The following is a 25,035-nucleotide window of genomic DNA, read 5'->3' as shown; positions in this document are numbered from 1 at the left end:
CACAGTCGAAGTGACACAATTAGTAAGTAGTGAAAAGACTTAAAAGGAGACCAGTTAAATCCTGAGCCCACGTAGCTTTCCACCCATAGTGTCTACGTCGTTGGCTTAGTTTACGAAGTAAGAGGAAAAACAAACAAAAACCCCTAAATATATAGCTCCTGCAACACGTGGACACGTAGTAGCCAGAGGCTGAATAAAACTCGCTCAAGGTCACCAGTTCCGAGCAACCCCGGGATTAAAACAGGACTTCAATTTCGTACTCTCCTTGTCTTCAATTCCTGTCATTTCGGACTTGACTCCGGCTCGGTGGCGCGCACCCAAGAGACCCGAGCACAAGAACTCTATCCGCAGAGGGGTCTCAAGAAGTTGGACTTCCGACGGCCTCGCTCTTCGGCTTTCCTAAACCCAGGGGCTCGTTCTTCCGGACACTCGAGCGCGAGTTTCCGGGGAGCGCGTGACGTACATATCATGCACCGGAAGTGCGCCGTGGCGAAAGGGAGCAAATCGGAGTACCTGCGATCGGCACCTCTGGTTTCTTCGAGAGGCACGCAGCGGCGGGTCGGTCAACGGAGCTTTAGCCAGCCGCTGCTGTCATGACGACCCAGGGCGGCCTGGTGGCCAACCGAGGCCGGCGGTTCAAGTGGGCCATTGAGCTGAGCGGGCCGGGAGGAGGCAGCAGGTGAGTCGTTTGAGTGAAGCTTCGTGTCCGAGCCTTACCCTAGAATGGCCCGAAATCCAGCGGCCCCGGGCCACAAGTTTCCGACACGGGTGGGTGGCACACAAACTTCTCCTGAGGAGGTTTTGTGCTGTGGAAGTTGTTTTTCCCTAAGGATCTTTTAGACTTTCCAATAGGCTGGAATCTGACGAACGCGCGAGAGGATCTAATTTGGGTAGCTACACCTGAGGATCTTTATTCTTGTGATTTATAGAGCTGGAAACGCGGGCTTGGAAAGTAGCAGTCTTAGTCTCTTGGTTTGGTTCTTTAGGGGCCGAAGTGACCGGGGCAGTGGACAGGGAGACTCACTCTATCCAGTCGGTTACTTGGACAAGCAAGTGCCTGATACCAGCGTGCAAGAGACAGACCGGATCCTGGTGGAGAAGGTACAGAGGTATTAGATGTTACTGTAGCATTTGGGCCAGCCCTGTCTTACCTTACTCTCCGGAGTAGTGGTAAAGATAGCCATTGCCTGAGTGTTCGGGAGCTAAACTGCTTTAGATTCGTATTACAGTGTCTTACATATAAGAACCAAAAGTGGTTAATTGAAAAAAAAAAATAGTTTATGAAATGGGTTGAAAAATGGCATTGGTGGCAACACCTTTCCCTTGAAGCCATATTTTCCTGCTCTAGTTCCCTGACATACTTTCAGTCTGTTAGGATATTGTATTACTTGGAAAAAAAAAATTAACTTTATGTGCATTGGTGTGAAGGTGTCAGATCCCCTGGAACTGGAGTTACAGACAGTTGTAAGCTGCCATGTGGGTGCTGGGAATTGAATCCTGGTCCGCTGAGCCCTCTCTCCAGCCCTTTGTTACTTTTACCTTTAAAAACAAAATCCCAATCCCGCTATCATTTCTTACTGCCTTCACCTGTTACATCATCCCATCTCTAACCACCATCCTGCATCTAGATTTTTGTAGTAAACTAAATCATTTATCATCTGTCCCTCTGTTCCTCTACTTATAATAAAACATAGTTTCTCAACCTCAGCACTGTTATCTATTGGGGACTAAGTACTTTTTTGTTGTGGGGAATTGTACTGGGTACTGTAAGATATTCAGTACTCCTGATCTCTACACATTAGGCACCATTATTTCTTTCCACAATTGTGTGAACTAAAGATGTTTCCAGCATTACCAAATGTTTTCCAGAAGGCAAATTGCCCTTGCTTAGGAACCTCTAATCTAAAAGGGTACAATTTGATGAGCTTTGTAAATGAAACCACCACCATTTTGAAAGAGAAGCTATATTCAAGTCTCCCCTTCTCAAAATCCCAATATCCCTTTCTGTATAGAGTTCTAACTGGTCTTGCTCCTTCTACTTTGTTTCCCCTGTAGTCTCCAAGCACAGCCATCAAAATGATCCCTTTAGAACATGCCAAATCCCTCCTACTCAAAATCAGTCTGTAATTCCATGTTCATTCAGCATAAAACCAAACCAGAATCTTTTTAGTATTATACGTCGTAACTCTGCATGCACCCGTCTCACTCCTTGTAGCATCTTTGGCCTTACTGCCTATCATTTTTGCATTTATTCACTCTAGTCATCATGGTTTCCTTGTTGCTCTTTAAGGATGCCAGACAAGTTCCCATTCTCTGCTGTTTGTGTTTGTTCTCTATTTTTTGAATGCTTTTCCTCTGGATTCCTTTATAAATTGCTTACTCTTTTCCTTTAGGGTCTCTCTACTGTTACATAGTTATTAAGTCTTTCCCTGTGCACTCTGTATCCTTTCTTTTATGTGTTATAAATATATCTCATGGTAATTATGTTGTTATTTAGCATCTGTCTTATTACTCTTGTAAAGCATATTAGCAGGAATTTTACAGTAGAAGTGTGTCCCGAGTGTTTAGAGTGGTACTTGATATTTTCTTTCCTTTTTATATTTCTCTCACAGCCTTAATATTGCTGAACACATGATTTTTATTCCAAGGAATGCATATATTCAGTTTTTACAATATGAAAATGATAGAGCCATTAATAATTTTTTTATAAGTATTATCTTATTACATTACAGTAAATTATTAAATGACATGATTTTTAAAAGGCAGATCATAAAATACTTTTATAACAATTCTGCATTCTATGAATGGTCTATAGGAAATTTGTTGGTGAACTTATTTAGGCCATTCCACGTAGTTAAAAGGAGATTTATTTAATGGCGTAACTTACAAATTAAGGGATAGGTAGGTCGCGGGGTCTGGGGAAGGTGTATCACAGTCCAGCGGTGTTCTCTGGAGCTCTGCTTTGTCCACCTCAACCATCCAGGGTCCTGGAACCAAGGGAATGTTCGCCGATCCAGATCTCGGGTCCCCAGGCGCCTCCCTTGGCCCCGCCTTGTAGGCGTGACAGTTGCCGAAGTCTCAATGGGGGTTGGAACTTCCAGAACAAAGCTGGAATGGCTACTCACTACAGAAATTATTTACAAATAAGGCTTTTTTAATGTGAATAAACAAAATAGTTGTTATATTTATATAGATTGATTTACTTTGCTAATACTATTAGGATTAAATTTATTTTCTTTAAGATTCATTTTATGCATATTGGTGTTTTGCCTGTATGTGTATACCTGGTACTTTCAGAAGTCAGAAGAATTAGATCCTCTACTGCAGTTGTGGATGGTTGTGAGCCACCATGTGGGTGCTAGGAACCAAACATCGGTTCCACTACAGAAGCAAGTACTTTTTTTGGGGGGGGGCGGTTTCGAGACAGGGTTTTTCTGTGTAGTTTTGGTGCCTGTCCTGGATCTCGCTCTGTAGATAAGGCTGGCCTTGAACTCAGAGATCCTTGTCTCTGCCTCCCAAGTGCTAGGATTAAAGGTGTGTGCCACTGTCACCTAGTGCAACGAGTACTTTTAAACACTGAACTATCTCTCCAATGCCTTTGTCAGGATTTTTGCATTTAGATTAGTTCACAAGTAAGATTTATTTATTCACACACATACTCCCAGTTCTCATAATGGTCTTTTAAGGTTTGGGTATTTATGTGATTTGAGTTTTTTTTAAAGAATTTTTAGTTTTGTTTCCTTCCAAAAGAGTTTAAGACTTAGTTTTATTTTTAGCTTTAAATGGTTAGAATTTGCCAAGGGAAGCCATCTTGGCTTAATTATAGGGTCAGCTTTATTAACTGCCATGGAACTATATTTGTTCCTTTTTTTATGCCATTTGTGTTAAGTCACATTTCTAGGAATTTATCCATTTCCTAAAATTTCAAATAGTCAAAGTAGTTTATAATGTGGCCAGTTTAATATGTGCAGGATCTATAGAGCTGTCCCGCTTTCCTTCTGGACATGAGTTGTCTTCTCTCCTTTCTAAGTCATCAGATTTACCAGAATTGAATATATAATTTTTGCAAAAAGACAAGTGTAGCTTTGATGATTTTATCTTATTAATGAATTTTTCTTTTTTCTTTTCTTCAAATCCTTTAGTTTGTTCTTTGTTTAACTTTCATGAACTAGATGCTGAGTCTTCTCGCACATTCTTAATTATGAATTTCTAGCTGGGTGTGGTGATGCATATCTACAATCCTATCAGTTGGGAGGATATGAGAAAAATCTCAAGTTGGAGGTCAACCTGGACATAGCAAGATGTGGTCTCAAGGAACAAAAAGATTATATATAAACTTCTCAAAACTTGATGGCCAGTGGTGGTACATGCCTTTAATCTCAGCACTTGAGAGGCAGGCAGATTGCTGAATTCAAGGCTAGCATGGTCTACAGAGGGAGTTCCAAGACACCAGGGCTACACAGAGAAACCATTCTGAAAAACAAACTAAAAAGACCCTCTGGAAAGTTTGTATGGGAAAAGCATAGAGAAGGAGAGGGACTTGTAGCACCCTGAAGTGGTGGTGAGCTGAAAAGTCAGCTCAGTCAAGCGGAGAATTGAAACTTGTGTTCATCTGACTTAAGCATCAGTTATACGGTGATCAGAGGTTTCAACTGTGTGTTTGTTTTAGCGCTGCTGGGACATCGCCCTGGGTCCCCTCAAACAGATTCCTATGAACCTCTTCATCATGTACATGGCAGGCAATACCATCTCCATCTTCCCTACTATGATGGTGTGTATGATGGCTTGGCGACCCATTCAAGCACTTATGGCCATTTCAGCCAGTAAGTATTCATAAAAATAGCACCTTCCCTGGGTGCTAAAGATTGAAGGCAAACTTTTGTATATTTTTGGCTAGAGGGTGTGCAGGGTGGTGGTGGTAGTAGTGGTGGCATGAAAAGAAAATGGTGTGTAGTTTTCTGTTTACTTGGAGTGATACTATTTACAATCTTCTTTCAGGTTTGTATGTATAAATTCGTGGTTGCTTTCATGCCTATTGGGAGAAAAAAGGTTTTGACAATGTCTGTTATCCCAACAGCTTTCAAGATGCTAGAGAGTTCAAGTCAGAAGTTTCTTCAAGGTTTGGTCTATCTCATTGGGAACTTGATGGGTTTGGCATTGGCTGTTTACAAGTGCCAATCCATGGGACTGTTGCCTACTCATGCATCAGATTGGCTAGCCTTTATTGAGCCCCCTGAGGTAAGGTTAATGTTAAATTTCAGGCAGATGGGGTGTATGGTGAATAACTAGTTCATTTGATGGGTAGGGAGTTAGAGTTGGTGTTGAGAGTTCATTTATTTTTCTTTTTTAAAGCTTTATTTTTACATTTTTATTGCATGCCTCTGTCTGTGTTGTGGAGGTTACAGAACAACTTGCAGGAGTTGGTTTTCTCCTTCTATTTTATGGGTTTTTGGAATTGAATTCAGATTACCAGGCTTGGCAGCAAGTGCCCTAACTCTGAGGCCTCTAGCTGGCCCAAGAGTTCACATCTTATGTATACAATTTCCTGTCTGCATGTATTCCTGCGGGCCAGGAGAGGGTGCCAGATCTCATTACAGATGGTTGTGAGCCCCCATGTGGTTGCTGGGAATTGAACTCAGGACCTGTGGCAGAGCAGCTAGTGCTCTTAACCGCTGAGCCATCTCTCCAGCCCAAGAGTTCACATCTTAAGTAATAAAAAAGCATTAGAAGTTTAGAAGTTACAAAGTATGTAGAAGTATGGCAGAGCTTGTGATTAGGTAACTGAGTAAGTTATGCATCATTCACCTCTTTGCTGTTTCTTTTTTTAGAGAATGGAGTTCAGTGGTGGAGGATTACTTTTGTGAACCCGAGAAAGCAGCACCTGGTGTCTATGTATATAGGCCTTGTTTGCATGGGCCTCATTTGCACTCTAAGCTCACAGCTCCTAAGTATGATCACTTAAAATAATCACGCATGTTGAGAAGTACCAGAAGGTCTGCAGTTTTTTTCTGTGATGAGAGATTCTACAAGGACAATGTGCAGCATGTTACGGCAGAAAAGAAACTGTAGCACAACTTCTGACTGAAAATAATGTAGAAAACTTTATTTATGTTCCCAGCACAGAGCAAAACAAAACCAGACTCTATGTAAACAAAAGAATAGCAGCTGCTGAGTAGCAGCATCTTCTTTCAATAAATTAAACAGTCGAGAACAATGCTTTAAAAGTTTCTCAAGTTCCCCTTAAATCTGTTAATATTTCACTTCTATATCGCATAAGCAGAGACAAAAATTCTATATCAGACATTTTCTGCAAGATGTGAGAAACTAATGCTGGATTCAAATTATACATGATGAAAAATAAACCAGAAAAAAAAGAGCATGTAAATATACTTACAGTGTAACTTATTTTAATATCCACAATAAGTTTTTTTTTAACATTTAGGGGGAATGAGGATTGGAGGGATCCTTGGGGCCACAAGAATAGGAGGCAACAGAAGATGAAGAGCAGTGACTTTTCCTCTGCCATGAGGAAGCTGGCACCTGTCAAGCAGGCCTGCAGTTCAAACTCCAGCTTTTAAGACAGCTATGAAAGGCTGAGGGCCAGTTGGGGGAGAGTGAATGTTACAGCCTGCCCTGCTAAACTCACAGATAAGACACAAAAGCTGGGTCTTATAAGAAGGCAGGAGAAGATCTTTCTCTTCCCTCTAGAAACATTTGGCCCCTTCCCCTAAGGTGCATTTTCTCTCAAGTTTTCAGTATTGCTTTATTTGCAGTGATTAAAAGAGATAAAGACACTTCGCAGACAGACAACATAAGCAACACATAGACATGAAATGCTCTAGACAGAGATGAGTATAAATCTGGCCTAATAACCATTTTTCCATGTAACAGTGATTTCTATGTTTTAGGGACTGAAGTAATAGCTATATTAATAGCTACTAATTCTCTTACCCTTTAAAAGATTCTTACATAGCTCTAACCACAAACAGCCTTTCTTAACGTTAACTTTATTCTCTGCCCATATTTGTTTAATATGGGAAAAGGTGGTATCATGGTCAGGGGTAGATGTGTCAGGCAGTTCCTGGGCAGGCTGGCTTTTACAGAATGGGTGTTTAACACCTTGGAGCCTAGGGGACTAACTCAACTATGCAATGGAGTGTTGGAAAGGGAACTGTAAACAGTTTCTTCTACCCGATGCAGGGAGGAGCAGGAAAAGATTCTGGATCCTCTCTGCTACCTTGAGTGGGCCTGGGGGATGAAGAACAAATCCTATGACTCAGCTTCTTAAACCATGTTTGAGGGTTTTCTTCTGTCTCTGGGGTTGAATTCCAGGTGTTCCATGTCCTACAGGGTATGTAGCACAGCACAATTTACCATAAATAAATGGGAATTTAAAAGCAGCCATGTATGTAAGCAAGAAGACAGTTTCTTAACTATCTTGTAAAGAATATGAAATTTTCACATACTTGGAATTACTGCTCAGCCACAAAAACTTCCTATGCTGGTAAGCTAGGTTTTCATGACCAATAAATTAGAAAAAGAAGCTGACCTTACACAAGTATTTCCTTGGCACATTTAAAGCTTTTTGAAAACAAAACTTGACAGCAGATCATTGGCTCAGGGAAGCACTCGGTTCAGAGCCAAGTTTCTGGAGTCAGAAGAATAACATTGACGGGGAAAGCTCAGCTCTGGGCATGGAGGCGAGTACCTCAAGTCTTCACTATGGCTTTGGTGAAGAGGCCACAGATTGATTTCTTGTGAAAGAAAAGCTGCTAACGTCAGGCCAATGCAAACCTGTCTGCCACTTAGACAGATGATTTTGGCACCGTGTGAAGGGTATGGCTCTCACATGCCCAGTTCCACTACTGAAGCCCTCTAAAGCCGGGAGCCCTCAAGAGGTGGCAGTACACTGTCCTAGTGTCTCTTTCTTACAATTTTTGTTTGTTTGTTTAAAGCAGTGCCTACTAAGGATGGAAGAAGAGACCCTCCTGGTTAAGCTGCATAACAACCTACATTTCTCAGATAATACCTTGTGAGCTTTGTGCTGCAGAGCTAACCACAGACTCTGTTTCTGCACATTTTAATAGTCCTCTCTGGAATCCCATTAGCCCAGCCATTTGAGAACCTGAAAAACATTTCACCTTTCAAAAAACATTTTCCATGGTAACACTGTCTACATTACAACCACAGAATGGGTTTTTAAAGAAAGACCGTTGAAATATAGTGGCACAGTACAGACAATAAAACTTAGTATCTGGGGGATCAGACTTTTGAATAAGTAGAGGCTGCAGCTATTTTCAGGTTTTTGTATATTAGTATACTATCTCCACAATGGTAACATTTACTTGGCCGCTCATTTTTTACTAAGGTGAGGCTGACTGGCTGTTACCTCTCTCGTGCCATCATTGAACCGTGCTTCTGAGATTCATATATTAACTTGTTTTTCATTTTTAGTTAAATTTCTAGCACACGTTTTACTAACTACCTTCAGCAGTGACAAAGGTTCCCTTTGGCTTAGCTTGTTAATTTTGACTTGCCTTCTCCTGCCATAGAAATAGCTTTTAGGACTTGACCATTCTGATGTTGAGGGAATATTTACTTCTGCTGGGATGGCAGATCGTGTTGCAGCCAAGAGCATAGTTGGGGCTCAGCTCCGCAAGAATCGAGTGGGAGTGGTAGGAAAGAGCTGTCCTCTCTGTGGACGATGAGTCTTTTAGGGAAGGTAAGACCAAGCAGAATCTTCCACAAGCTGATTATGAGTAAATGGTGATTACTTCACTGCCACCACCCCGGACAAGGAGGACTCGCTCTAATCCCTCGGTGAGTACTTCTAGGAATTCCATGTCTTCAGAAGTTGTCAAGGAAACAGGCAGATGAATAGTACACTTTATGACCTGGCATCAGTAATCTAAGTTTGTTTGATCACTGGACTGCAAACTCAGCACACTTCTCTTAATAATTATATACTTAGAATAGGAAAACCCTGACCTTTGGATTCAACATCCATCTATCCACCCACCCACCCACCCACCCACCCACCCACCCATTCATTTCAGCAGTGCTATGCATTAAAACTAGGGCCTTGTGCATGCGAGGCAAACACCCCGTGTGCAACTGTTTCACCTGCTCTGATTTTAATTTTTTGAAATTCAGAAATGGTCTCCCTAAGTTGCCCAGGCTGGTCTTGATTCTCTCTGGCACCCAGACAGACCTTCCTCACTTTTTCTAAGTAGCTGAGATCCCAGGCTTGCACCACCAAACCCAGAACTGGATTCAGTTTTAAACCTATGGAATAATCCTTGGATCTAGACTCTTTGCATATTTAATATAAGATATTCTCGTTTGTTTCCTCCCTCCTTACCTCCAAGTCCTGGGAACTGAACCAAGAGTCTCATGTATGTTAAGCAAATATTCTACCACTGAGTGATAGCCCCAGCCCTTACTTGTTATTTTCTAAATGTGATTTAAAACTGGGTAAACAGTGAGATGGCTCAGCTATTGAAAGAATTTGTACAAGCCTGACAATCTGAGTTCAATTCTTTGGAATGAGTCAGGAGAACACACACATAAATACACACACAAATACTCTTGAGAGAAACTCTCACTGTGTAACACTAGCTGGCCTGAAACGCAGTACCTAGACTTAAACTGGCCTTGAACTCATTGTGATCTGCCTGCCTCTGCCTCCTGAATGCTGGGATAAAGGTTGAGTCACATTGCCTGGCATAAATAAAAAGTTTTAAGTGACTAGAGAGATGTCTCAGTGGTTAAGAGCACTTGATGCTCTTGCAGAGGACCCAGGTTATGAGTTCCCAGCATGCATGTAGTGGCTCATGACCATCTGTAATTCAGGTCCAGGAAATCCAACACCCTTTTCAGACTTCCATGAGCACACATGCAAGGAAAAAGTGTGGGAGTCTACAGAGGATTTTAGTGAGATCGGAGCTTGCTTTACACAGCAGGGCTGCATTAGGAGATGCCTGGACCACATATGTACACCAGGTGTTGGGGACAGTCTACACTTGGCTGTTTGGGGGGGGGTGTCTTTTGCCTTATCCCTTGGCATTCCTTTAAAAAGCCCTTTAGTAGAGACAGAAGGGGGTGGTGGATTAGGATCCAGGCCCTCCCGAGCTATCTTATGTTTTCTTACAGTTTTGGTTGTGATCCTAGCCTTTAACAGCTGAGCCATCTCTCCAGTCCTATCCTATTTTTTCTAACTGTCTCTCTGTCTATACTTCTATCTACAAATTTCTCACTTCTCCTTCCTCAAGAGTACCCTGGGGGAAAAAGAGGGAGCAGATCTCCCTCACAACAGACCCATGAAAAAAGGGCTTCAACTGTGTGTGTTTGTGTGTGTGGGTGGGGGGGCGGTAGGTAAAGACACTTGCTGTGCAAGCCTGATGACCTGTGTTTGATTGACTCTCAAAGGTTGCTCTCTGACCTTTACATGCTGTGGTGTATTATATACAATTAAATGTACCTGTGTATGCATATACAATTAAAAATGAAAACTAGAACTGATAATATTCTATTCTTTTGACAAAAATGCCAAAAAATAAAAGGGCTAAAAAAATACCTCAAAAGATCTCTAGAGAGAACCTACAGAATTTCTAAGTGAAGCTGCAAGAGTCAGATTTTCATGCCTTTTTTTTTTTTTCATTAATAAGCCATCCCCCTTTTCCTCAATGGTGCTTCTAAGAATGGGTCAGTCTGTGTCACTGCAGGGCTGGAGGGTTCCCATAAACAACCCTGGGTAAAGAAGAATCCTTATGCCTTTTTCTCATTTCTGTTATGAAGTCCCATCTCAAGTGCTTCTCCCCTAACTCCATCCAAAAGATGGCTCTGCAGAGGATCCTGAAAGGAGAATGGATGTGGGTTCTGTTCTAGATTTATCGCTGAAAACTAGGAATCATGGTATACATGGGATTCAGAGAACATAGTAACTCCCTGCCCCAGCTTCCTGAGAGGAAATCAATTAGTTTCACAACTTTAGAAGCATCCCTTCCTATGGCATTAAGCTCAGGGAAAGTGGAGAACAGACTGACTTTAGCCACTGACTGTCTAATAACAGGCTAAGAAGATTTTTTTTTTTCCCCTATTGGCAGCTTCATTCTTGGAAGGATACAGTTTTCATCACCTTCAGGGTTTCGGGGTGGTCCTGGCATATTCAACAAGACCAGTTTTGCTTCATGGGACTTGTTAACTATGACTTCATTAAGCTTCACTGCTGTATGCATCCGTCTCACATTGGAGTGGTCCCTGAGTGGGGAAGAAATAAGATAGTTAAGTCAAAGAGAAAACCAGTTATAAGTACTCTTTGTTTTGATGCCTAGAGCCTTTTCACTTGACTATGGACAATGTAATAATTTCTTTGCTGTATTAACATCTCTAGTTTTCTTACTCTTTAAAAATTTTTTTTTTAAAGATTTCATTGTGTGTATGTGTACGCAGTTTTTTGGGAGTGGTTTTCCTTCCACCAACTTTTGGGACCTAAGGCTTGGCAACAAGCTATTATCTCAATGGCCTGGTTTTCTCATTCTGTTTGTTTATTTTATAGTAATAGACAAATAATATAGAAACAATGTGGAGGATGGTTAGCTTGTATCCCATGTTTAATTGGGAATTAATCTTCACAGGCAAACAATAAATAGCTTAAATCAGCTATTTAGCCTAAATCAGCTTGATGAACACCCCATCCTACGTGACTGTGTTCAGGTACAGTCACATCTGTACCACTGTCTAGGATACTGTATTATAGGGTAAGCTTGTGAGTGGAAACACTTACGGACGCATATTAAGTAGGTCCTGGAATCCTTCCATTGACTTGACCTTCTGCCCCCGGGATGCCAAGTATTTATCCTTGGTCCAAGTCATGTGTACCTTCTCCTGGTACGTTTCTGTCTCTTCATCCTCATCAGACCCGATGCTAGTTAAGCGTAGCATTGAGTTTCGATCTTTCACCAGCTGTGCCTGGGGAAGGTCAAACAGTTACTCTTCCTGTTCTTTCCTCATGCTTTAACTGACTGGGAAGGACAGCAAGCTCTCACCTCTCTGTCGCGCTCTGTCTTGGAGAGGCGCATGTGCCGCAGCATCTGGGACCTCTGCTCCATCATCAGGGTGCGCTCGTACGTATAGGCAGATATGTCACTGTCATGCTGTCACGGACACACACAAAGTAGGCACACAGACGTGTTAACTACACATTTTTATTTTCACACGCTGACCAATTCAGAAAAACTGTCACCATATCAACCTTTCACTCCTATTCTGTTCAGTCTTGAGATATAAGGACACATGGTTTGGGGGATGTAGATTAAATACAGAGTCACTACGTATTTTCTATAATTTAATCATATTTGTTTCCTTGAAACAAAACACTGTAGTTTGTATTTTCCACATAAAACTAGTGTGATTTTTTTATAATTTATTTATTTTTATGTGCATTGGCATTTTGCCTGCATGTACGTCTGTATGACGGTGTCAGATTTTGGAGTTATAGACAGTTGTTAGCTGCCATGTGGGTGCTGGGAATTGAACCCGAGTCCTCTGGAAGAGCAGTTGGTGCTCTTAATCACTGAGCCATCTCTCCAGCCCACTAGTGTGATTTTTTTTAACATGAATTAAATAAACATATTAAGCATCTAAGAATTTGGTGTGTGTGTATATATATATATATATATGCACATGTGCATATATATGTATACATATGTATGAGCTGTGTAATAAACAAATAACAAAGCAAATAAAAAGCAACCCCAGGGGCAGGAAGATGATTCAGTGAGTAACGGCATTTGCTGCCAAGTCTGATGCCTCAAATTTGGGTCCAGAGACTCACATGATAGAAGGAAAGAACTGACTCCTGTAAGTTGTCCTCTGACTTATGCATACATGCATGCACGCATGCACGCACGCATGCACGCGCACACACATGCAATGTAATAAAAATTTAGATAGTTTTATAAAGAAAGCAAAAAAAAATATCAATCTCAAACATTTACGCATCCTACTTACTTAGGTCAATAAATTAGGGTTTTGTTAGGCTTAGGGGGTTAAACCACACATTTATAACTAAGTAATATCCCAGACTAGATTCTAGGAAGAGAGCTGGGGTTGAGGGAGTGGTGTTCTCTTCTATTTCAAACTCCACTTCCTCACCATCTCCACCACTTCCACTTCTGCCTCAATGCGCAGATGGTACAGGAAGGTGGCCAGGTCCTTCTTCATCTGGATACTGTTGTCTTCGAGCTGGGCCACTGTGAAGATCCTTATGCTGCATTTTCTCCATACCTGATGGAATACCACGTGTACATGGAAAATTAGGTGCAAGAAGGGAAAAAGTGATTTCCTAAAACGAGACATTTGTGCCTAGAATGACCTTAGTGTAGTGTCAAGTATTTTGTTCCCTGCCTCCTGCTTGATTCATTTTTGTAGTAGTGTAAAAGATTGACTAAGCAACACATTAAGTACATCTAAGTTAACACACTAGCTCAGGCTGGCCTTGAACTCTGATCTTCCTACCTTGGCCTCCTGAGTGGTGGGGCTTACCAGCATGTTTCACCATTCCTGGCTCTAAGTTCTTAATTCTGCTACAAGAAAAAACTTGCTCATGTCATATTGTGAAATTGGTCTTTGTCCCTGACTCCTGGCATATAACTTGTAAAATCCTTGGAAAGACAGAGGGACTGAGGATCGAGCTGACCACCACTGGTGAATGGTTTAAGTCAGCATGGGTAGGACAAATAGTGCTTGTAGTCGCCATCCTCAGGATGCAGGAAGACAGTATGTAAGACTGACTATCAATCTGGGGGATAGAATGCTACCTCCAGATAATGAAGTTAGAAGTGATTTAGAGGACACCCAAGTTGCTGCCTATGGGGGAGGGTAAAACACATCTACATAACCTCATCAGCATACACTGGGTGCTTATTCAGACAGCATAACAATGATACCATACAAACTTATCAGAGAATGAGCTCATATATGCACAACATACACATATTTATCCCTGAGACTAATGCATTCCCCCCCCTTTTTTTTTTTTTTTTTTTGGCTCTGAACACTCATACGGAATTTTTGTAAACTTGTTGGATTTCACTTAAGGTGGATTGGTATAACATACAAAAAAAAAACCAAAAAACAAAACAAAACAAAAAAACAACCTAAACCCACTCTACTTCTCATAAGGCTGAAGCTAGGAAGGTGAGATGATGGGACAGCCAAGGATAAGCCCCATCTCTTCAGATTTTAAGTCCCACCACTACACAGTTAAATAATAACAGTACATCTAGCGAACCAGGACAGCACGAGGGAACGCTTTTAAAGAGAGTGGTCCAGAATACCTTGTGCTGTTTCAGGAGAAAGGGTAACAGCATGAGCATGCCCCCATCATGAACAATCCACCACACATCAATGTTGCCCTCAGAAAATTGCTCCACATTGCTGGGAAAGAAGGAGACGTTTTTAGCCACCAGCAGGGCTAGATGGGCAGCAGTTGTCACTCGAACTGTGCCTGTGGAGAGAAGAGAAGACTGGGATCCACGAACAAGAACTGCTGGACTTTCCTTGCTTCCTACCATTTTAGGAAAGGAAGGTAAAGCTCACTGACATTTCTTTGAACAGTATGTCCTACTGACATAATACATCACACTTTTCTAAGGGACAGAGGTCACTGGGGGAAGTCTTGAGAGCTAGTAACTGAACGGAGAAACATGGTAGGAAACTAAGGATACTACGTATTTAAAGTATGAATTTGGGAGAGTCTCATGAAAGACAATCCTTCTAGTTCCTGTGAGGACATCAAAATGAAAAATGACAAATGAAAATAACAATAGATGAGACCTGACCTAGACAAATAATTTGTGAACATAAATGTAAAGGCAGAGAGGGCAGGTAACACAGGTAATTATGAGTTTTTAGGTGGCTTTCTAATAGCGTGCTTCAACACAGCAGTCTCTACTTTGGGATAGAGTCAGGATGACAGATTTAATTTGCTCCCCCTCTGGCCCTCAGGTCAGGAGAGGGAACATTTTGTACCAATGAAAGTCTTCCAAGCTCGAGCATCTTCACTCTGACGCCAACCATTGGGCCAGCCCATCACCACGGTGTTGTGCTTCATGCCCCCAAGGCCACAGGACTGGATGAGGTGGGAAATACCCTCTTTCAGCTTGGCAGCCACCACCAGCTGGCAGAATCCTTTTACCTTTTCTGCATCCATTAGGTGCTTAATGGTCTGAAAAAGATACAAAACTTCAACTGCATTAGCCTGGACCTTTGAACTCATCATTCCTTTTTGTTACTGTATTCCCATCTTTCTCCAAATTCTATGTAACTATCTCCACAGAGAGGTCCACAAAGGTAGATGTGCTTCCTTGAAGTGTCATCTTTGTTTGTTCTGACTTTAGATGTGCTCACGGCCTACATTCATCTCGGTAGCAGGCTGTCCACATGTAACTTCTCCTCCCTTTCCTCTGTTCTGCTCGCTTCCTTTTCAGGTGAAGCACTGAACACAGGGCTGTCCAAACAGTCAACACTGGATGTGGTTTCTTTCTTTTTTTTTTTTTCAAAGATTTATTTATTTATTTATTTATTATGTATACAATTTCCTGTCTGCATGTATTCCTGCAGGCCAGGAGAGGGCACCAGATCTCATTATAGGTGGTTGTGAGCCACCATGTGGTTGCTGAGAATTGAACTCAGGACCTCTGGCAGAGCAGCCAGTGCTCTTAACCTCTGAATCATCTCTCCAGCTCCTGGATGTGGTTTCTTGATCGGCAAGGCAAGTTCATGACTGTCAGCGCCATACTCTTGTTAACCCTAGGCATGCCGACTTATCTTTCATGAAACCTAATCTGATGAGCCCTGAAGTTTCACTTCAAAATTTTTTCAGGTAAAGTTTCCCTTTTTCCCTTCTCTTGTTCTTATATTCATTCTGACATTGGAATGGTGACTGAGGACACCTGCATTTATTAGTACTGCATCTAGTCAAGCTAACTCAGAGGTGGTATCACATGCCTATTTACTCTTACCCTACTCCTTTGTTGGAAGGGGAATGGGAATAATGACGTACAAAATGGATATGATTTGTGTCTCAAAGACACAAATTAAGTCAGTGGTTATCTAGGGTAAGGATCTTCATTTGCAACCATATGCTTTTAAAAAAATTTTTTTTTTGTCATTTGGGTTAATGTTTCCCAGAATTTCTAGTTTGAAAAAAAGTATTAATTTTAAAAATTAATTATGGCCAGGCGGTCATGGCACACACCTTTAATCCTAGCACTTGGAAGGCAGAGACAGGTGGTTCTCTGGGAGTTTGAGGCTAACCTGGTCTACAGAGTGAGTTCCAGGACAGCCAGGACTACACAAAGAAACCCTATCTCGAAAAACAAAAGAAAAATTAATTCTGTGTGTGTGTGTGTGTGTGTGTGTGTGTGTGTGTGCACATGCACGCGCGGTAATGCAGGTACCAGTGGACACAGAAGAGGGAGTTGGACTCCCTGTAACTAGAGTTATAGATGATTATCAGCTGCCCAACATGGAACTAAACTGGGAACTAAACTCAAGTTCTCTGCAAGAGCAATATGTACGCCCAACTTCGATTTCTACTCTTTAAGAGTTTCAAAGTATTTCAATGAAATCCAGTAAACACTTTGAAACACAGCTGACGTTTCTCCAAACATCAGGATTAGTCCTTTTACTGACAGGAGCAGAGCACAGGCTTCTTTCTGAACACAGAAGAACCTGTTCAGCAAAGCTAATCAGGAGTAGCAAACGAAGTTTTCTTGACACCATACAAAAGATGGTAAAGAGAAAAGTCACCTCCGCCACCGCTGTCATCAGATTCAGGAACCTTCTCCACAACTGAACATAAACGTTCACATGATTTCTCGTACTTTCAGATCAGGGTTTGGAATCTAACCGGAAATGATGTTTATTGATAATCTCACGGGTAATGCTTTAATGGGAAGAGTAGACATCTACTCTGGCTCCTTCTGTTTGGGGGATCATAACTGTTCAAAAGCCAGCACCAAGCTGGAGGCCTAGTTCACACAGGGAAAGGTATAACTCAGAAATCTGAGGGCTTCTTGCTTATCTGAACTTAGCTTATAGCTTTGTGACATAAAGTTGAAAAATCTTTAAAAAATATTATTGAACCTTATGTTCAACAAACACACAAATATATTCTTTTAAACTGATTTTTTTTTACATCTATTATACCATTCAAATGCTTTAATGTCCTCCATGATTTCCTCAGCAATCTCTTACATACAGAACAGCTTTTTTTTTTTTTTTTTTTTTAATGAGACAGGGTCCTGGCTGTCCTGGTGCTCATTGCAAAGACCAGGCTGGCCTTGAACTTACAGAAATCCACCTGCTTCTGCATCCCCAAGTGCTGGAATTAAAAGGCATGCACCACCATAGCAGGCTCAGAAACATTTTAAATAAATAGAAAAAAAAGGATTTTCCAGCCTTTATTATATGCTAACACAAAAAGGTCTACCACTTGGGGAGAGAACCACCGCTCTTTCCTGAGAGTAGTGTTGTCTTCTTGTAGGCCACTAGAGCACACAATGCTTGGGAAATGTGGGTCGGCGGACTGTGCTCCTTACCTGCTCTGCAGCCAGAGCTTCACCATAGTTCTCCAGGAAGTTCCCCACGATGACAGAGCCCACAATAGTGAGCCCCTTTCCTGCCTTGAGCTGGGAGGCAAAGGTGAGGAGGCGAGGATGCTTGACGTGTAAGTCTTCATCCAGCTTCAGCAGGACGAGCAACTGAGGCCTGTGTAGAGGAGAGGGAGCAGACACTTAGACATGGGAAACAGACGGCAACTTCATCCTTTATTCCAGAGGTCTTTACAAAACATTTAACTTCACAGAAGGATGGAATCAGAGGAATGGTAAAGGAGGGTTCTGAGTTATTTCAAATGTTCTCAGTATTGTCTGAAATTGACCAGTCTTCAAAGAATAACAACAACAAACAATAAATACATAACAATAAGTAAGGCAACAAGGTTTTGGGATAGTTCAAAACTTGATACCAGTTCCTTGAGTCACATGATTTCTTTTTCTGGTGATCAAGAAAGCACAGCTGTGTGTGGTAGTGATGTGCAAACACCACTAAGCTCTGCTGACTGCTTTACCTCCAGTTTTTAGTGTGAGGAGGTCCTTCCTCTAGGCGGAGCAAAGCAAAGCGAGCTGCACTGAGGGACAGCCCACGGATACCATCGCCCCATTCTTTCTCAGCCCTGGGAGAAAAGGGAGAAAAGAGGAGCAGTCAATTTATACCACAGTGAGAGGAAGTTAAAAAAAAAAAAAAAACAAAAAAAAAAACAAAAAAAAAACAACAAAAAACCTCAGGTTTTTCTGAATCTAATAGTAAAATGTGTACAAGGTAGAAGATTAAAACTCATGGTTGTAGTTTATCTACCGTCCCTTACTAGTATGAGGAACTCACTGTGAGACTGACCACCCTAAATTACAGATGGTCCACAAAACAGGCTGGCAGGGTTACTCACTTAACCCCCTGTGTATCTATTCAAAAGCAACTATGTGGAATATCAATTCAGATTAAGAAATTAATTGTGATTGTGATTTTGAAAATAATGGAAAGTACAAAGTAATCTTTGGAATCAGAATATAATTTATTTCCACTTTTTGGAAGCTGAGTTTTTGGTTGTTTTGACATTATTCAGGATTAATTGCATTTCAGACTATCCCTTGCTTGAAAAGTTTAGTTAAGCTGTTTACTTTGTGTTGTATTTTTAAACGTTTATTTATGTGTATGCATCTTTGTGTAGATATGCTCATGCATGTTCAAGTGTCTCTGGAGGCCAAAACAGGTGTCGGATCCTCTGAGGCTGGAGTTGCAGGTGGTTATGAACTGCCTGATGGGTTCTTGGAATCAAACTACTAACCACTGAGCCATCATCTCTCCAGCCCTGCATTTTTTTTTTTCTTTTTGGTGAGACAGAATCTTGATATGTAGCCCAGGTTGGCTTTGAATTTTCAATCTTCCTGCCTCAGCTTCCAGAGTACTGTGACTACAGGCGAGTGCCACCATGCATGGCCAAATCAGACATTCTTCACCTTTTCAGCAGTGATCCAGGTAAAATTCAGACTTACCCTTGGTACTCAATGTACTTGTAGATCATGCCAGCTATTACCATGGCTACAATGGCATAATACCAGGAAGAAATGAACATCAGAGCTAGACAGATACTCATTCCCATGAAAGAGAGGGCCCTAGAAAATGAAAAACAAAAATATAAATCAACAAGTGTCTTTCTAAGCAGCAAGGAAAGCCACCAGTTCTAGGAGATGCGTCCTGGACTATGGTGGGGCTTGGAAATTTTCCAGTCAATTATAGACAAAACTTATGTTAAATATAATGAAAATAATTATTAGAAAAAAACCATCATATGCCTTGGAAGCTGTGGCAATGGCTCTTTCTTTTTCTCTTCTTCTTTCTGGTGCTATGATGGCTCAAACCTACTGCCTTGCACATGTAGGCAGGGCCATCTACCACTGAGCCTTTACACCCAGCCCATATAGAGTGAACCCTGTGCCTTCTGTAACAGAGGGTGCTTCTTGCTGCTGGACAATCATAAATATAAAGAGGAGTGCTAATGTTATCACCCACAAAGACAAAAAACACTTATTAGGAAAAGCAGGGATTGAACACAGTCAAGAATCTGAAATGGGATGTTAAATTATTCTTATGTAAATATTCCTAATATTTTTATGGCATTTAATTCCCCATAAGTGCAGAGTCCACTGTTGAGAAGCTGTCGTTAGCTTTTTATAGCACATAAGAGAAATGGTAGGAAATGACTGTTTTGAGCAAATAAATTATGTAGACAATGTATTACTGAAGACAATGTATTACTGAAGCCTTTTGTGTGCAGAATCACCTTTCTAGCTCTGTGATGAATGTTAAAGTATTGTTAATTTGGGGATTAAGCTATAACACCAAAAATGTTCACCACAACTTTTAACCAATGTTACAGCTCCAAGGAGGATGGGAGGTGTTAAAACCAGTTGAGATATACATTATCAGAACCTACAAGACTTTACTGCGGTACCACAGCTTTTCATTGAGAGCTTTACTGTGTACCAGCATTGCACTTTAGATGCATTACTCCCTGTTATGAATTAGTAAAATGAGATCCCATGAGGTTATATGCTTTCATGCAGATTACAGGGCTAGAAAATATCAAGGTAAATAAAGGACTTGGGTTACCTAACTTCACAGCTCACATTCTTAATTACTAAATGAAATTCTGATAACTGTGAGAACGAAAATTGATGAGAATATAAAGGTAGAGATAAGGAGGGATGAAATCCAGTGCTCAGCTAAGAAAGAACAGAAAAGTAGCTATGCAAAGGGAAGGTTTGAACCTTAAAGACGAAGCACTTCATGGTTCTGTGGATGTTGTAAGTTATTATAAAGTGATATATACAGTTATGAAAGAATAGGAAAGAAGAAATTCAAGCGACAACTGAACATTGAAATAGTATGGAATGGCTGGCCCATAAAAAAATTGTAGTGAGAATCCAGAATACCCTAGGTTTCTAGAAAGATGAGGAACAAGATGGAAACTCACCAGTGATAGTAGCGGAATCGGGGCCTCCAGTTTGGGGTTCGGAGTAATGTTTGCAAGGCACATGCCAAATTCACAAAGAGGTAACACATGAGAAAAAACCTTGGGGGATAAAAACAGTAAGAGGAATTATTATAAAATCATTCTGTGAGGCTACTTTAAATAATTGGAGGCTTCTGTGCTACTAAATCCTATTTATAGACCACCAACCATTTATCAAACAGGAAGTAAACAAACTTAAAAACTGTTCCTTGCAAACCTGTTCATTTTTCTGTTTTCTCTCTTTTGGCCGATGGCTAAAAATCTTCTTTTTAATTTTTTTTTTTTTAAATTGTGTATGGGTGTTTTTCCTCTATCCATGTCTGTGTATGATGTGTGTGCTTCTAGCATGTGGAGGCCAGAAGAGGGTGCTGGACCCTTGGGACTGGAATACATTAAATGGTGAGCAGTCACGTAGGTGCTAGGAATTGAACCCAGGTCCTTTGAAAGAGCAGTCAGTGCTCTTAATCACTAAAGCATCTCTCTGGCCTGGCACAACCATTCTTTACCAAGATGTTCAGGGACTAATTCATATTTCTGCTTCCTTATTAATTCTCCTCCAAATTTAACTATCAAGTTCTATGGTTCTGCCTATTTCAAACTCTCCGAAACTCTTCGTCTTCTTTTTTAGACTTTCACTTCTTTTTCCCCCGCCACTTCCATCTCAATACTGTCCTCTTCTAGTCCTCCCCAACACACATACCACCTTTTATTTTATTTTTTTGAGACAGAGTCTCTTTTAATGAAACCTTGGCTGTCCTGGAACTCATTGATTAGATATATAGACTAGACTGGCCTCAAACTCACAAAGATCTTTCTGTCTCTGCTTCCTGAGCTGGAATTCAGAGGTGTGCACCACCATCCTAAGTAAAGATTCATTTATCTTTATGTGTATGGTGTTTTGCAGCACACACACAGTGCTTAGTGACTGCAGAGGCCAGAAGGGGGCACTGAATCCCTGTAACTGCAGGCTAAGAAACACCCTCCTTGTCACTTCTCCAGGAACCCTCTCCATTCAGGTGCCCTGTTTCGTGGCCCCAGAGCTTCCCTTTACCATCCACCATTCATTGCAATATGTGGGGGAATTCTTGGCTTCCTTATCTACCAACCGTTCCTTGAGACCACATGCCTAATACATCTTTTTGTTTGTTTGTTTGTTTTTTTTTTGAGACAGGGTTTCTCTGTGTAGCTTTGTGCCTTTCCTGGATCTCGCTCTGTAGACCAGGCTGGCCTCGAACTCAGAGATCCGCCTGCCTTTGCCTCCCGAGTGCTGGGATTAAAGGCGTGCGCCACCACCGCCCGGCTGCCTTATACACTTATATTCCCAGCTTGTTACAGTGTCAGGTGGACAGCAAGTCGTCAGTATGTCATAGGTAAATGAATATATGGCAACAGTGAAATCAATTGCTAATGATTCATAAAATAAAGGCAGGGGCTGGAGGATGAACTTCATAGAGAGATGCATTTCATAGAGAGCATGCCTGGTGCATACAAGGCCCTGGGTTCAAATGCCAGTACTTAAAAAAAAAATAGAAGAAACAGGAGGAAAAGGAGATGGACACAAGTAACTTTACAAGTCATACAGGTGAACCCCTCCTCCTCCCATAACATCAGTCATTTATGAAAGTTAGCCTGACATAAAACTTCTCAGAAGTATTCTCTCTCTCTTTTCGAGACAGGGTTTCACGGTATCGCCCTGGTTGTCCTGGATCTCACTCTATAGGCCAGGCTGGCCTTGAACTCACAGAGATTTGCCTGCCTCTGCCTCCCAAATGCTGGGATTAAAGGCATGTGCCACCACTGCCCATCTAGTATTCTTTTAAGGATTTATTTTAAGAGTGTGTGTGTGTGTGTGTGTGTGTGTGTGTGTGTGTGTTCATGAGTGCTCACAGAGGTGAGAGGTGTCAGGTCCCCTGGAGCTATACTTATAAGGGGTTGTGAACCACTTGACATGGGTGCTGGGAACTGAACTTAGTTCCTCTGGAAGACCCAGTATATGCTGTTAACCACTTAGCCATTTCTCCAGCCCCATCTCAGGAATAATTTTAAAGGGAAGTGAAGTCTGTATTTGGTCAAGACTGTTATTATCACTACTTTTATATGACTAATGGAAATCATGTTATATATCATTAAGCAACCATAGTTGAAAAGAGTAAGTTGATCTTACATGGAAAGAATTGGGGCCACGAGATCCAAGGAGGCAATGAGAATTCCTAGCTCCGCTATGGCAGCAGTTAGAAGTAAGGCCCAGGTAGGTTCCCCATTGGCTTTGCTGTGACCAAAAACCTGTACACATGAGGAAAAACATCAGACCCAGGGCACTGACACAATGTTCCAGTTTCAGACATCTGAAAATAAGAACAACTTTACAGCAATCATATATAAACACACACAAAGGATTTTGAGGGCCTTCTACTAAAACTCTACATGTCTCAACATTTATGATCTGATCTCCCAATTCTTAAGCTGAAAAAGATAACATTTTTCATAAGACCTGGAAAAAAGGAAGAGAGCACAACAAAGTGTCACTCACCCTAAGGAATGGTATTATGTTATCCTTGGCAATAGCCTGAAGCAGCCTGGGTGCACCCGTAAGGCTCTGAAGTCCAGCCCCACATGTTGAAAAGAAGGAGCCAATAACAATCACCCATGGGGATGGCCAAGATAAGGTGCCTACAACCAAATTACCTTTTACAGCGTCCCCAAATCTACGAAAGAAATAAACAGTGGAGAAATTTCATCTGAAAACAGCTTTAGATTGAAAACTTAAGATGACAATCACTAGTGAATTTTTCTGGCTTGTAATTTTTACAGATGCAAACTGAGGTAAACATGAATACTAAAAAATATAAAGGTACATAGTTTTCATAAAAAGGACACTAGCAGCAGGCAAATGGCACATACCTGTAACCTCAGCTCTCAGGAGGCTGGGGCAGGAGGATTATGAGTTTGGGGCCAGTTAAGGCTACATTTTGAGTTCAAGACCAGCTCAGGATGCACAGTAAGATCCCGTCTCAAAAAGAAGTTACTGGGCTGAGGGTACAGCTGTTACAACACATCATTTGCTTAGCATATTTCTGAGGCCCTGGATTCAACCCCTAACAGCACTGTGGAGGGGGAAAAAAATTAATAATCTGTATTAAGAAAAAAAAAACAAAACAGTACAGTACAGTTAGAGAACAAGCCAAGCTACACTTACTGATTTCTCTTTCTAACTGGCAATGAATCTGCTTTAGGGTAGAAACTGGAAAAGTGTAGAAAAACACAGAAACTGGAAAAGTGCAGAAAAACGCAGAAAAAAAAGGCAGGGAGGAAGTCCATAATAGTTTAAAAATACTCATTAATTTTTATTTTGTCTGCATGCATGTTTGTGTACCATGTATGTGCCTGATGTCTGCAGAGGCCAGAAGAGGATGTCACAACTCATGGAACTGGAGTTACAGACAGCTGTGAGCAGCCATGTAGGTGCTAGGAACTGAACATGGGTCCTCTGTAAAAGCAGCCAGTGCTCTTAACTACTGAGCCATCTCTCCAGCCTCAAGAGGTCCATAGTCTTAACTTGTTAGTTAGCATTACACATACTTTGTATGTTTCCATTTATTTATAACATTTTTACATTACCCACTATTCTACTATTGATATTATTATATGAAATACTGTAATTAATATCTTTATGAACATATATACATTAACACACAAGATATTTTTCCTTGAGGCAGATTTCTAAGAGCAAGCAACTGCAAAAATTAATATATTAAAACATTTTAAGATCACTGACGTGTCTTATTTATAGAAAACTAATACGGAATCTGAGGAGATGTCTCAGGGTAAGAGCACTTGCTGTGCAATGATGAAGACCTGCGTTCCAGTTCCCAGAACCCATCTAAAAAGCTGGTACAGATGTGCATAGGTAAAACAGCATAGTATTAAAACTCATAACAGTAAGGGCTTGAGGGAAATAAAGTTTAGTGTTTGGGAATAGGAATAAGAAATTTATATATGCTGTTAATATTCTGAGACACATACATACATTTTGTGTTTGATTTCTCAGAATTGCAAAGTTTTTGTGTACTTCATTTACTTTCATAGTTTTATGGCTTACAACTGCATTAATACATAATTTAGGCATTCTACTTCTAATGGATATTTGGATTCCTTTTGATTTCAGTCATTTAACAACATTGTCACTATGATTCTTAATGCATATGCATAAACATTTCTGCTGAATATATCCAGAAGTGAAACTGCCAAGGCATATTGACACGGGCAACATTAGGAGACAGTGCCCGGCCAGTTTTCAAACTAGAACTGACTAATTTCATATATGTATAAATTCACCACTGTTCCCTTCCAATAAAACAGTTCAGTGATACACTATGCCTTGTACCCATACACGCATG

The 25,035-nt window shown here is 41.0% G+C and overlaps 2 protein-coding genes across 4 annotated transcripts in view; one reads left to right on the top strand and one right to left on the bottom strand.

Annotated features, from left to right (window-relative positions):
• Window positions 1–456: 456 nt before the first annotated feature.
• Window positions 457–6,214, top strand: Emc4 (ER membrane protein complex subunit 4). Of its 3 annotated transcripts, XM_059261089.1 has the most exons (5): window positions 464–679; window positions 987–1,101; window positions 4,670–4,823; window positions 5,078–5,238; window positions 5,829–5,978. In XM_059261089.1, the coding sequence occupies exons 1-5, from the start codon at window positions 594–596 to the stop codon at window positions 5,862–5,864; spliced, it is 552 nt and encodes a 183-aa protein (XP_059117072.1). In that variant the 5' UTR covers window positions 464–593; the 3' UTR covers window positions 5,865–5,978. The 3 variants fall into 3 exon arrangements, with proteins under 3 accessions (XP_059117073.1, XP_059117074.1, XP_059117072.1); XM_059261090.1 differs by lacking the exon at window positions 5,829–5,978 and having other exon boundaries at window positions 457–679; window positions 987–1,109; window positions 4,740–4,823; window positions 5,078–5,228; XM_059261091.1 differs by lacking the exon at window positions 5,078–5,238 and having other exon boundaries at window positions 459–679; window positions 5,829–6,214.
• The window catches only part of Slc12a6 (solute carrier family 12 member 6), a 91,229-nt gene continuing 72,269 nt past the window's right edge, over window positions 6,076–25,035 (bottom strand). The window contains exons 13-26 of the mRNA XM_059261092.1: window positions 23,169–23,343; window positions 22,803–22,921; window positions 20,600–20,698; window positions 19,119–19,238; window positions 18,137–18,241; window positions 17,607–17,775; window positions 15,034–15,229; window positions 14,340–14,509; window positions 13,156–13,287; window positions 12,048–12,155; window positions 11,786–11,970; window positions 11,126–11,259; window positions 8,600–8,845; window positions 6,076–8,125 (exon numbers count right to left, since the gene is read on the bottom strand). Coding sequence (XP_059117075.1) covers window positions 8,754–8,845; window positions 11,126–11,259; window positions 11,786–11,970; window positions 12,048–12,155; window positions 13,156–13,287; window positions 14,340–14,509; window positions 15,034–15,229; window positions 17,607–17,775; window positions 18,137–18,241; window positions 19,119–19,238; window positions 20,600–20,698; window positions 22,803–22,921; window positions 23,169–23,343 — 1,804 coding nt within the window. The 3' untranslated portion in view covers window positions 6,076–8,125; window positions 8,600–8,753. The remainder of the gene's footprint in view (window positions 8,126–8,599; window positions 8,846–11,125; window positions 11,260–11,785; window positions 11,971–12,047; window positions 12,156–13,155; window positions 13,288–14,339; window positions 14,510–15,033; window positions 15,230–17,606; window positions 17,776–18,136; window positions 18,242–19,118; window positions 19,239–20,599; window positions 20,699–22,802; window positions 22,922–23,168; window positions 23,344–25,035) is intronic.

This window comes from Peromyscus eremicus, chromosome 4 (assembly GCF_949786415.1).
Source record: "Peromyscus eremicus chromosome 4, PerEre_H2_v1, whole genome shotgun sequence".
Classification (NCBI taxonomy): domain Eukaryota; kingdom Metazoa; phylum Chordata; class Mammalia; order Rodentia; family Cricetidae; genus Peromyscus; species Peromyscus eremicus.
Note: the sequence above shows the minus strand (reverse complement) of the source record. Positions and strands in the feature narration are given on the sequence as shown.